The sequence below is a fragment of the Manacus candei genome, unplaced genomic scaffold, assembly GCF_025592945.1.
Source record: "Manacus candei isolate 608988 ecotype Guabito, Panama unplaced genomic scaffold, ASM2559294v1 h1tg000094l, whole genome shotgun sequence".
Lineage (NCBI taxonomy): Eukaryota > Metazoa > Chordata > Aves > Passeriformes > Pipridae > Manacus > Manacus candei.
Window position 1 is genome coordinate 4,760,475 of NW_026138142.1, and position 12,115 is coordinate 4,772,589.

At 44.5% G+C, this 12,115-nt stretch overlaps 1 protein-coding gene across 2 annotated transcripts in view; it reads left to right on the forward strand.

The window, feature by feature from the left end:
* The window catches only part of LOC127461086 (vasoactive intestinal polypeptide receptor), a 104,854-nt gene that overhangs the window by 79,392 nt on the left and 13,347 nt on the right, over positions 1 to 12,115 (forward strand). For both annotated transcript variants that reach the window (XM_051768392.1, XM_051768393.1), the window contains exons 7-10: positions 2,819 to 2,972; positions 5,824 to 5,884; positions 8,226 to 8,295; positions 10,701 to 10,792. In XM_051768392.1, the coding sequence (XP_051624352.1) occupies positions 2,819 to 2,972; positions 5,824 to 5,884; positions 8,226 to 8,295; positions 10,701 to 10,792 (377 nt within the window). The remainder of the gene's footprint in view (positions 1 to 2,818; positions 2,973 to 5,823; positions 5,885 to 8,225; positions 8,296 to 10,700; positions 10,793 to 12,115) is intronic.

The following is a 12,115-nucleotide window of genomic DNA, read 5'->3' on the forward strand; positions in this document are numbered from 1 at the left end:
CTGCAGGGGATCCCTGGCTGCAAGAGGTGCTCAAAATGGTCCACAAAAGTAGCTTTTCTCCAGGTAAACCCCAAAATTCCAGGGGTGGTAGCAACTGCTCAAACAGGCAAATACCCCTCAGCAAGGTGCAAAGAATTGGTCTGCTGCAGGTCTCTCAGGGAAGAAGATACCAAAACCCAGCTGCTGCCCATGGGAATAGAAGAATAAAACCATGGAATAATGAATACTGAAAAGACCTCTGATATCAGCAAGTCCAACTGCTGGTTGTGATCCACCTCAGGTCTGTAACAAGCCACCACCATTTTAGGGGAGAAAGTAGGGCCAGAGAACACCACAAAAGCAAAGGTTGCCAATAAGGGAGAAGAGGTGATGGATTTAGGCTCCCAGATCTGGGGTTTCTGCTGTCACAGCCTGAGTTCAGCACAGCTCCTGCTCTGTACAGCAAAGTCAGGCTGGAAATCCCTTCCTGAGAGTCTCTGATGGTCAGATATGATGTGCACTTTCTGTGAGCAGCTTTTCCCTGTCCTGTAAAGTCTTGCAGTTCCCTGTGATGTGCTCCAGCCTCATGCCTGTGCCATTAGTGCAGTGCAGCCATCCAGAAAGGATTCCCTAATGTACAACCCCCCAAGGGAATCCATATTTTATGAGTGTGTGGCTGAGATGCCTCGAAACTGCCCCCTTAAACCTCGTGTCTCACCTGTCAGCTGCTGAGTCAGGGCCAAATATTGATAAAGTGAAACCCTGAAAGGATTCAGTGGCCCCAGTGGGGCTGAGTCCACTCACACCCTCAAATCCCTGTGCTGGCTGCACAGACACACACTCAGCAGGCATTCAGTATTTGGGTGAGAGGAATGAGGTGTGGGAATGTCACACAGCCACCTGCACACAAGAGCAGGAAGGAAAAAAAAAAGAATGTGGTGATGCCACGGGGATGAAGCTGCTGCATCCCCAGCCCTTGTCAGCTCAGCTCTGTGTCACCTTCCCTCCCTGGGAGTCCCTGAAGTCACACGTGGAATATTCTGAGTTGGAAGGGAGTTACCTGCCTGCTCTGCCTCCACCTTCCCCCATCCCCACCATGCAGCAAGTCCCTGCCCCTGCCTTCTGCCTCACCAGGGAGCTGATGGGCACAGAAATTGTTCAGCAGGAGCCCAGGAGGGTCCCCAGTGTCACACACTGAACTAATCTGGAGTGATCAGTGGCAACAAGTCCCTTTCCAAAACATGTGGCACCAAGACTTTCCACACTCGCCTTTTTAACCAGTGTGGTTTCACAGCAACTGTTTTCAGCAGGAGAGGGGAACATGGGGGCAAAGTGGGACCTTGTCACTGGGGCAAGTCAGTTATTGCTCTGAATTCCACACCTTGCACGTGCAGAACACCAGGGAAGAGCCACTAATCAGCAAATTCTGGCTGTCAGGTTCTGTTGCAGGGCATTATTCCAGCAGACTCAGGTTCTCTTGCAGGGTGTTATTCCAGCAGACTCAGGTTCTCTTGCATGGTGTTATTCCAGCAGACTCACTGAAGGCAATGGGGCTTTTGCTGAGTCAGCATCTCAGTGATGCAACTGGTGACCTCCTGTAAACCTGCAGCTGAACCTGCATTCTTCACGTGCTGGGGCAATAACCAGCTCTGGAATATTCCTTAGGGCAGCTGATTCCTACCTTCGGGTGTTTTGCAGTGGGTTTGGCCCCTAAGTGTCAGAAATTTCCCTTTTTATTTATTTTATTTTATTTTGTGAGGGAACGGTTCCCATTCCCTGGGCTGCAGTGAAACCTTCCTACAGCGAGTTGCTGTGTTTAATTATTCATTTCCTGAAAAAAATCAATGCACCTTCCCTCTTCCAATCTCTCCATTTCCAGTGTAATCAAATATGTTCGTGCTTGTGTGTGTTTACCTTGCTTCTCCTTCTTATCCTCTACTTTAAATATATATATAAATATATATCCCTGTCCTTCTTTTCCTAACTGAGGAGCATTTTGTTGTAGACTTGGCTTTCTTCACACTCCTATCTCATACCAGCCCATGGGGTGATTAGAATTGGACTTATTTTTTGCTTTGTCTTTTTGGGGTTTCTTTTGTTGGTGGTTTTTTTGAGTTTTGTTGGGGTTTTGTTTGTTCTTTTTTTTTAATCCTGAGAATCATTTGTTTGGGTTTAAGGAGCCAGGTAACAGTAGCAGGCAGCCCCACTGAGGATGATGACCAAGTCCACAGTGTCATTCCTCATGATCACAAAATAATAGAATATCCTGACTTGGAAGGGACTCACAAGAATCATGGACTCCAACTCCTGGTCCTGCACAGGACACCCCAAAAATCACACCATGTGCCTGAGACTGTTGTAAAACCACTTCTGGAACTCTTGAGAGGTTTGGGGCCATGAGCAAGTTGACTGAGTTGATCCCAGCTCAAGGCAGTGCCTTTCTGGAGGGTTGTTCTGGCATCCAGTCCATGCCAAACCAGCTTCCCACAGATGTGCATCCAGAACTTCCAGAGAACAACCCCGTGCTGGTTGGGATCATGGCCCAGCAGTTTGTCAGCAGGGTTGCCAAGCCTGAGTGCATTCCCAGGCTCAATCAAACAGCACCCAAACCTGAGCTGGCTCTCAAGGACTCTGCTCTGTCCATTTAGAAATTAACATCTGTGAACTATGTCCACCCCAAAAAAGCTTGGTAGGGCTTTTGGCTTTTCACCATATAACTCATTCCAGAAGGACTTCAGGTTCTGCACAAAGCAATCCCAAGGATACACACAGAGCAAGGTTTCCCTGGTAGTTTGGTGTCCCTGCTGCAGTTCACCACTGTTCCTTTCTTCTCTTCCAGGTAGGCTGCAAAGCCATGATGGTTTTCTTCCAGTACTGTGTCATGGCCAACTTCTTCTGGCTGCTGGTGGAGGGGCTGTACCTTCACACCCTGCTGGTCATCTCCTTCTTTTCAGAGAGGAAGTACTTCTGGTGGTACATCCTGATCGGCTGGGGTACGCATCCTCTCCAGACTGAGGGCCAGCAGGACATCCTGCCTGGCATTTTTAGTCCAGAAACCTGGGGACTCAGATGGGGCAGAGGTGTATTAGTCCTGAGAAGGGCTTGGGGGTACTGGTGGATGAGAGGCTGGACACGAGCTGGGGATGGGCCCTGACAGCCCAGAAACCAACCGTGTGCTGGGATGCATCAAAGGGATCGTGACCAGCAGGTTGAGGGAGGGGGTTCTGCCCCTCTGTCCTGCTGTGCTGAGACCCCAACTGCAGTGTCCAGCTGTGTCCAGCTCTGAGACCCACAACATAAGGAGGACATGGATCTACTGGAGCAGGTCCAGAGGATGCCAAGGAGATGCTGTGAGGGCTGGAGCCCCTCTGCTCTGGAGCCAGGCTGGGAGAGCTGGGGGGGTTCCCCTGGAGAAGAGAAGGTTCCAGGGAGACCTGAGAGCCCCTTCCAGGGCCTAAAGGGGCTCCAGGAGAGCTGGAGAGGGACTGGGGACAAGGGATGGAGGGACAGGACAAGGGGTGATGGCTTCAAACTGAAAAAGAGTATACTTAGATGAGATATTGGGAAGGAATTCTTCCCTGCCAGGGTGGTGAGGCCCTGGAGCAGGTTTCCCAGAGAAGCTGTGGCTGCCCCATCCCTGGAAGTGTCCAAGGCCAGGTTGGACAGGGCTTGGAGCAACCTGGGCTAGTGGGAGGTGTCCCTGCCCGTGGCAGGGGGTTGGAACTGGATCTTTAAGGTCCCTTCCAACCCAAACCATTCCAGGATCCTGGATGTGTTACTTTGCTGCCAAGGATTTCGTGCAGCCAGCAGCGAGATCAAGGGATGTCCAGAGGGTTTGCCCCAATTTCATTAACCTAAAACTTCAAAGGTATTTAAGGACTCAGTTTGTTCTGGGTAAACTGGTAGTTGAGCTCTTCAGTCTCCTTAAGGACTGTGGGCTTGAAACTCCTCATCACCTTTATAATCATTCAGTGTTTTGATCCTGACTGGAATTCCAAAGTTGATATCATGCAGTGAGCTTAAATTGTAAGGATGGATCCCAGCAAAGCAGAACTCCTGGACTGAACCAGACACTGCAGCCCATCACTCCCTCTGTGTTTTGCTGAATTCAGGCCAGACAGCTATCCTGGGATTCCCATCACCTGAGTGCCAATGCTGATAACCTTCTGCTTCCTGCATTTGGGATTTCTCCAGCTTTAATGCAAATGTAATGCATTAAATGCATTTCTCCAGCATTAATGAAAAAATCTGGTCTAAAAACAAAATTAAAATTATTAAAAGATAAAATAAAATGAAATAAAATAAAATAAAATAAAATAAAATAAAATAAAATAAAATAAAATAAAAAAGTGAAATAAAATAAAGAAATAAAAGGATTCTGTGAAATAGAATAGAATAAAATACAATGAGAAAATGCCAAGGAAGACAGAATTAAGCTCTTCACAAAGCAACTCACAACTGAATTGTTAACCTGTGCAAATTAATCCTACCAGATCAACTTCTTTTCTTTCTCCAGAAAGAAATCAGAGATCTTATTTTCCCCTTAATGCCATTTGGTTGAAGATTTATGTTTAAGTAAGCAAATAGCTTTCTACTGAATGCTCTCAACAGCTAAAACTGCGAAATAATGAGAGCATGGAAGAAGCTTGAAAAGATAAAATAAAATTGTGCCATGTCCAGGGATACATCTGGACTCAGGATTTGATCAATCAGCCATGGAGTAACTTCCATTGGAAGTGACAGGAGTTATGCTTGGGTTCACACCACAAAAGAGGGACAGTTCTCTGTGCTGGAAGCACAGGAAGGGATGACGTTGGCAGGTCTTGATTTAGATGCAGTTAATCAGGTCAGACCTTCTTTAAACCTGCCTTGTGCATAGATATCCTTTGTTTCGACACCTTGGAGCTGCAGATCTTAAAGAAAAATGAATTAAAGTAATGATTTTAAATCAAAGATAATTTCTTTGACTTGTAATGTATTCTGAGGTTGCTTGAGTGAAGAAGGGCAATTCCAGGAAATGGCTTGAGGGATCTTTTGGTCTTTTAGTCATCCATCACTTGCAAGAGCATCAGTGATGGATCTGAAGTGGACTATGCATGAATTAATAATTTGGATGCACTAATTACAGTTCTCAGTGGGTTTATTACCATTGCACTCAGAAATCACTGGTGATAAACTATACACAAACTGTGAGTGACACAGAGCAAAGTGACATGTCCTTCCCAAAGTATTTCCAACCTAAATCTAGTCCAAGACAAGAGACAGGGTAAAGAGGGACCACAGTGATGGAGCAAGACCACCTTAGTCCTGCAGAAGATCATGGAGTGAGGAGCAGAGACAGGTTCATCTGGCCAGCTACAGACACCTACATGTGAACTCGTCACTCCAGGCTCCCTTTATGGTCAGTGGAAGTCCAAGCAAAACAGTCTAGGGATAATCCATATTTCTTGTCCTAAAGCTCAGTGACCTGTGTGTTAGAAGCACGTATTTCTCCCCGTTGATGCTGCAGAGAGCTTGTGGTGACTGCCTTGGCTGCAAGTGTCCACACTGTAAATGCCTGGAGTGATCCCTATTCCTTGCCTTTCACAATCTGAAGTCCTTTTTTAGGCATTGCAACAGGAATTTAACTGCTGGGGAGCAGTTCCAGGAAACTCGTCTCACGTGGCCAGTGGGAGAGGAAGGCAACACGTCGGCCTGTTTGGCCTGTGAGCATTAAAAAGGTGGAGCATTTGCCCAGTCCTGAGGGAAGGCATCACCTCAGGAGAGATGGAGAGTGAGGGAGAACAGCCCTGAGGACCCTGATGATGATTTCTGACAGTGACACCATCTCTTTTCTCTTGCCAGGTGCCCCCTCCGTGTTCATCACCGCTTGGACCATTGTCAGGATTTACTTTTTCGATGTTGGGTAAGCCTGTGGACTCAACTGTCTTTCCTTTATTATTCTTCCTCCCTTCATCTCCCAGGAAAGCCCTGCAGCTTTAGTAACCCACAATCCCAGCAGCCAGAGCAGAGCAGAGGGTCTCCCCTGCCACCACGAGCCAAGAAATGCTCCAAGATCTCCCTGAAGACACATGTTTTATGTCAGCTTAGGCCAGTCCCTCAGCCTCTTTGCTTCCCAGTCCCCTGGTCAGGATATTTGCAGGGAATCTGTGAGCAGACCCTGATGTTTTCATTTGGCCCAGCTGCAGATGTCAACATGATAAAGTAAAATGAGTCCTACCAGAAATTTTCATTGCTCAGAGCGGAGCTCTGCATCCTGCAAAACTGATCCTATATCTGCTCATGAAGCAGGTGCTCAGCAAATACACCTTTTACCTCTCACACAGAAAAGTCTAAAACTTCTTTTTTTTTTCTTTTCCCAAGCAGATTTTAGGAGCTGCTCTTCATTCTCTTTAACCTTGCAGCAGCCTTTGATATTTTATATAAGAAGCAGATAGAACACAGCTAAGAAAATGAGGCAGATAGCAGAGTTATCCAAGGATATATGAAAGTAAAATGCATTTGATTCTGCAATCTTCCTTCTTGCTTTTATTCAAGCAGTCAAGAGCTACAGTAATTGGAAAGGTTTTTAGGGGAAAACACTCCAGAGAGTTACGGAATCGGGTGCTTATTCTGCCCTCACTGTGCATGCCCTCACTTCTTGCATTTTCATCCTATAGTTAATTCCATTTTCTCCCTCTCCAAGTGTGTCCTGATTCGCCCTCATTTCGGTTGGAGAAGGATTTCTCATTGCTTTTTTGATTTATAGTCATGCTCACACATTTCCTGAGGGCCACTCACTTCCTTTGTGCTTTCACTCTCTCTGCATAAAACTGACCTTATTTCCTCTGTTAATAAATAGCCTCTACAATGAGATAGAGACAGGAGGATTTAACCATTCTGGGTACCAATTCTTCCTACTATATGTTCCCACTCAGCTCCAGCAATTCTTAATAAAAATACAGACTTCTTTGCATTTTCTGGAGGCTTTAAAGCTCTAAGTTTTTGTGCCAAGTAAAACAATGTGAATTTACAGGATATGCTAATACCTAACATAGATTATTCTTTCCATACTAAAGTTACCTACAGAGAAAAATTACAGGAAATTAATCCAGATGAAATAAACTAATTATGTAAGATCAGTTAAACAACCTTAAGCCTCTATTTAAACATTCTAACTCCAAATTAAAATGACCTTCATTCAGACTGTCTGAATTTGTTTTAAAAATGAAGTGCACTAGACATAATTAGGGCCACTTTAATTCTAAATGAGAGGGCAGAAGGCACCTGACTGGCAGCATCTGTGTGTGAGCAATTTGCTCCATCTCCTTTTGGAATTAGTGGAGATTTAGTCAGTGTAGTGCATGGAGTGCAGTTTTTTTCATTCTAAAGTTGCTGCCCAAAATAGGACTCAGAACTGTGCCCTAAAAATGCCTCTGCTTATCTGCTATTGCCTGCACTGTCAACATCCTGAATTAGATGAGCTGAATCCGGGTGGAATTGTCTCCAGCAGGCTCCACTGATCTGTTTCTAACATGAATGCAGCCCAGTTTTCATGAATGCTTTCCTAAAAATGCACCTTCCATCACCTGACCGAGGTCTGCAGATAAATGTGTCCCAAGCAATATTAGTCATTTCCACATCATTCCTCTCCTGTCCTTTCTTTGTTGGCTTTAAAATACAGTTCCAAGTGAGTGGAGTTGTGTGCAGACAGTTCTGACTTCGGGATGAAATAAATCCCATCCTGGACCCAATGGACTTTTCCAAGTAGATCCATAGCTCAGGTGCAGATGGATTTAGTGGGACTAAGCCCACCACTGGCTGTTATCTTTTTCGGAAGGACGTGGTTGGTTTTGTTTCTGATGGTGCCAGTTGCTCTCTGAAGATGCTCCACCATCATCCAGGAGGGTGGAGAGCACTGGAGACCTGATGGATCTGTGGGTTTGGCAGCATTTCCTTGGAGCAGAGCTCAGCATAGGAGAAATTCAGGAGATCACGATCCTCTCCCACATTCACCCTGCAGAACATCTTCCAGCCTATTCCATTTCCAAGGGGAAAAGAGCTCTCAGGATTGTGTCTGGGGCAACTGGTGCCTGCCAGTGCTCAGAGCCTCTGCAAAGCAAGTCTTTGGCCATTCCCAGTTCATGCACACAAGGTTTAGTCCTAATAATCCAGCCTAGATATCCTTTGCTTTTAGGAAAACCTAAGAGATTCCACATCTTGCTTTCTGTGCTTGAAGTTTTAAGTCTTGTTTTGTTTCTTTTTAGGTGCTGGGAGGAAATAGTGGAATCCCCATTCTGGTGGATCATTAAAACCCCTATTTTGGTGTCTATCTTGGTAAAGTATCAGCACATTCTGCTGGCTGCAAAGCCATCTTTAGTCCTAAGTGGTGGTGGGGGGGGGTGAAGGGGTGTTGAGAAGTGTTCTGTAAGTGTCCATGGAAGATGCACTGGCAGGAAAAATCCCACTGTATGTTGAACATCTGTCTTAGGATGAGGAAAAACCCTCCAGCTTGTGTGATTTCCAGAAAAATCAACAGAAGTGTCTGATTTTAATTCTCCTGATATGATCAGTTCTGACCACAGAAACCAGGACACTTCTGAGGAACTCAGTCCTCACATCCCTGTTGAACATTATGTGTTTCAAGCCAAGCCTTAAAATCAAATGAACTTGAGTTAAACTTGGCTCTGAGTTTTCTTAAATGAAGGCAAGGACGTGTGAAGGGAATACAAAAAAAAAATGCAACAGAAATCAGACCAAATATATTTCTTTTAGACAGAAATCTTTCCTTAGAACATACATTCTTATTCCACGTACGTCATGACCTTTACAAGAAGGTTTTTTTTCTGTAGCATTTGTCATGCAGGGATTCAAAACCACAACAATTTGAATAATGACATTTTACTCTGTTTACCTCACTGAAAAGAAATACAGTACTTAGATGACACATCTCAAAATATTTATGTCATCATAGAAAGCTGTAGATAGTACTTTCCCTTTCCTGAGATAAGCTTTCAGTCAAAAAATACACCCTATTATTCTCTTCAGATCAATGAGTCTGTATTTGCTTTTGGCCAGTAAATCATTTCCTCGTTGCCAAACAAAGTTTACCCAGCAGTTCCTGATTTTGCTTTGGCAGATATCCCCTGAATCTGTCCCAGGGGAAGGGCATGATAACCACCAGCTGATGAACAGCAGGTTTCTTCAGGGAGTAATGCAACATTTGATCCATATCCATGGGAAAAAAAGTGTATATCTCAATGTAAGGAAGAAATGCATATACAAGATATACAAGATCTTTAAGATACATAAGATATATACAAGGTATTAAGCACTGGGAACACATCAAGTGCCTCTGATTAGGTTGAAAAAATAAATTAAACAACTTCTCCAGTATCCTGATATCCACATGTTCTACGATGGAATGCTAAGGTTATGTTTCCCAGTCCACTCCAAGCCAGCACTGCCAGTATTTAATGCTCCATTCCTACCTTCAGTTCTGCATCTTGAGTGCTATCAATGCTCATTAGCGTAATTGATCTAGATAACAATGTTTTGAACTAATAAATTTTACTTGCCACCAAGTCAGACACAAACCATTTCCACGAGCAAATAAATACAAGCAGAAACCAAGATAAATGGCTCAGGATAGATAAAAAGTGATTAAGCAATGCATCCAAGAAATACCATTAATTTCCAATTACTCATAGCCTTTGAAAGAAGAGTGAGTGTCTAATTGAGAGATGTGCTTCAGTCTATTTTATTCACCTTATTGCTGAGATAAATGTAGGAATTGCTGGAGGAAATGTTACAATCTGTTTTCGCAGGAAGTCCGATTGGCTGGTTAACACAATCCCTTCCAGCTGCTGAGCCTCTGAAAATCAGAGCCATTTGTGCATTCAGTAACCATGAAAGGATAAAGAGAGAGGTTGTGGCCAAACTAAAACTAAGTCCCCAGAAATCTGTCACTGCTTTTCTATTTTCTGTGTTGCATGAATAACAGGATGATTCGATGGATAAGACCTTACAAGCAAATAGAGTTGCATTCAGTCCATGCCATCTACAGCATTCCATTGGGAAAATGCCATTCCTAGCTCTACACCTTTGATAATAAGGGAGGTTAACATTGCTTGAGTGTGTTGGTGGAGCACTTTGAGATCTTTTGAGTGAAAAGAACCATCTGAAATCCAGGGGGCAGCTCCCCGTCTAACGTCCTAGGAGGGAACGTTTCCCGTTGTGTCCACGAGGTCTATCCCTTGCCATGCAAGTTCTCCAGCCTCTCCCAGGGAGGCCATGGCCAGTAGCACTGAGTAGAGTGGGATGGGTACTGCTCTGTGTTTTGTTTTGGTCTCCTTGGCTCAGTCTCTGACGTGCTCAGCAGCCGGTCCCATGTCAGCGTCTCCCGAGGGCTCATCCGTCGCTCGGCTCATTCCCAAGGCTCTTTTCCCACCCCGGCGCCGGCAGGACGTCGTGCATAGCTGTGCTCTATGGGCTTGACATCATCATACTTGGGATGTATGACACGAAGTCCCAAGCAGGCTGATGTCAGGCCCAAGATGCCATCCTGTGTCTGTTTACTTTGGGCTCTCTGCTCATGGCTGCTTAACCACAGCTTGTTCCATGGCAAAAACATGGCAGTGGAAGGAATTCCCCTCTAATGATGGGCTCTGTTCACCAGGGAAAAATAACTAATGTTTTGCCTCTCTCTCTCTTCTGTGTTCCCTTTCTTCCCATCCTGGCAGGTGAACTTCATCCTCTTCATCTGCATCATCCGCATCTTGGTCCAGAAGTTGCATTCCCCGGACGTTGGACACAATGAAACCAGCCAATATTCGTAAGTCCTGGACTTCTTCTGCCATATTCTTTGCTTTTTGGGAAACCTGTTTGGCCTTTAGTTCATTACTGCATCACTATTCACTGTGTTCACTGTTGTCTCTGTCTGCACTGATCAGAATTGTTACTTGATCAAAGCTGATCAGAAATCAAGAAATGGAGCGTTTCCTAAAACAGCCAGACAGGTTTGATGTCAGTTTGAGGCAGGTGAAAAGACCTTCTCCTGGGATTAGTGATGAAGAAGTGAGAGCAAGAATAATGATCATGAGGCAAAAAAAGTTCTTTCTTTGCATCTTTAATATTTAGTGGATTCTGAAGGCAGAGGAACCCCGAGGGACAACCAAGAGTTGCTGTACACAGTGTATGGGCTTTTTTTTTCCTGACTCTCAGGTCCCTTTTTCAAAGAAGGAGAGATCTAGAAAATTAATCCATTCAGTAGAATCTGTGGCAGATTTTCCTTATCCCAAAGCAGACCTCTAACCTAAATTGGATTATTTCAATGCATTTCTCTTCAGTGTTTAGAAGGATCACTGCCTCAGATTTGCTTGACTTAATGCTTTTATTCCAGGGATATAAAGTTGACCTTAATGGGGATTTTTATCATGAACAACACGCCAGTGAGATCAACATCTGTCTCAGTGGCCAAGACTGGTCTTAGCTGTAGAATTATAAGAGTGAAAAAAATGTCCATTTATATGGATTTGTTCTGGCCTCAATGCAAATAAAATAAAAGTTCAGACCAGCTTATTTTTGACTCTTGCCACTGTCCTGGTTCAGCTTTTCAACTATCCTGGATATTTATTAAATGATTCCTCGAAGAGAACTAAAATGAAAAAGGTCCTGTATCTACATGGTCACTGCTCATAAACCTTTGTCTTCATCTGGAGCTGCACTTTGGGTACCTGAAGAATCTGAGCTCAGTTCAACTTTCTGCAAGATGGAAAACAATAACAGTCTGTTCCTTAAACATTGCTCAGCCATGACACTGAGCCTGTCTCTAGTGATGGTAAATTATTCATTTCATCTGCCTCGAGAGATTCTCAGATTTATGAAAGAAAAGGCCAGAGTTTGACCTTAACTTCTGCCTGCAGCAGCCAAAGCCAATTACCTCTGTTTTTGTCATCTCAGCACACCAATGTTACCAACCCTGTGCTTTTTATCCCCTATTTTTCTGTATTTCCAACTGGGTGTTGTACCTTTGTACCCCAGGATTGCAACAGCTCTGGCCAGGTGTGGAGATTAAATCAGCATATTGAAATATGTTCTGAGCAGCATCCTGGAGCTGTTGGCTCCTGTTCCCCCTCAGCAGAAGTGTTGCCAACAC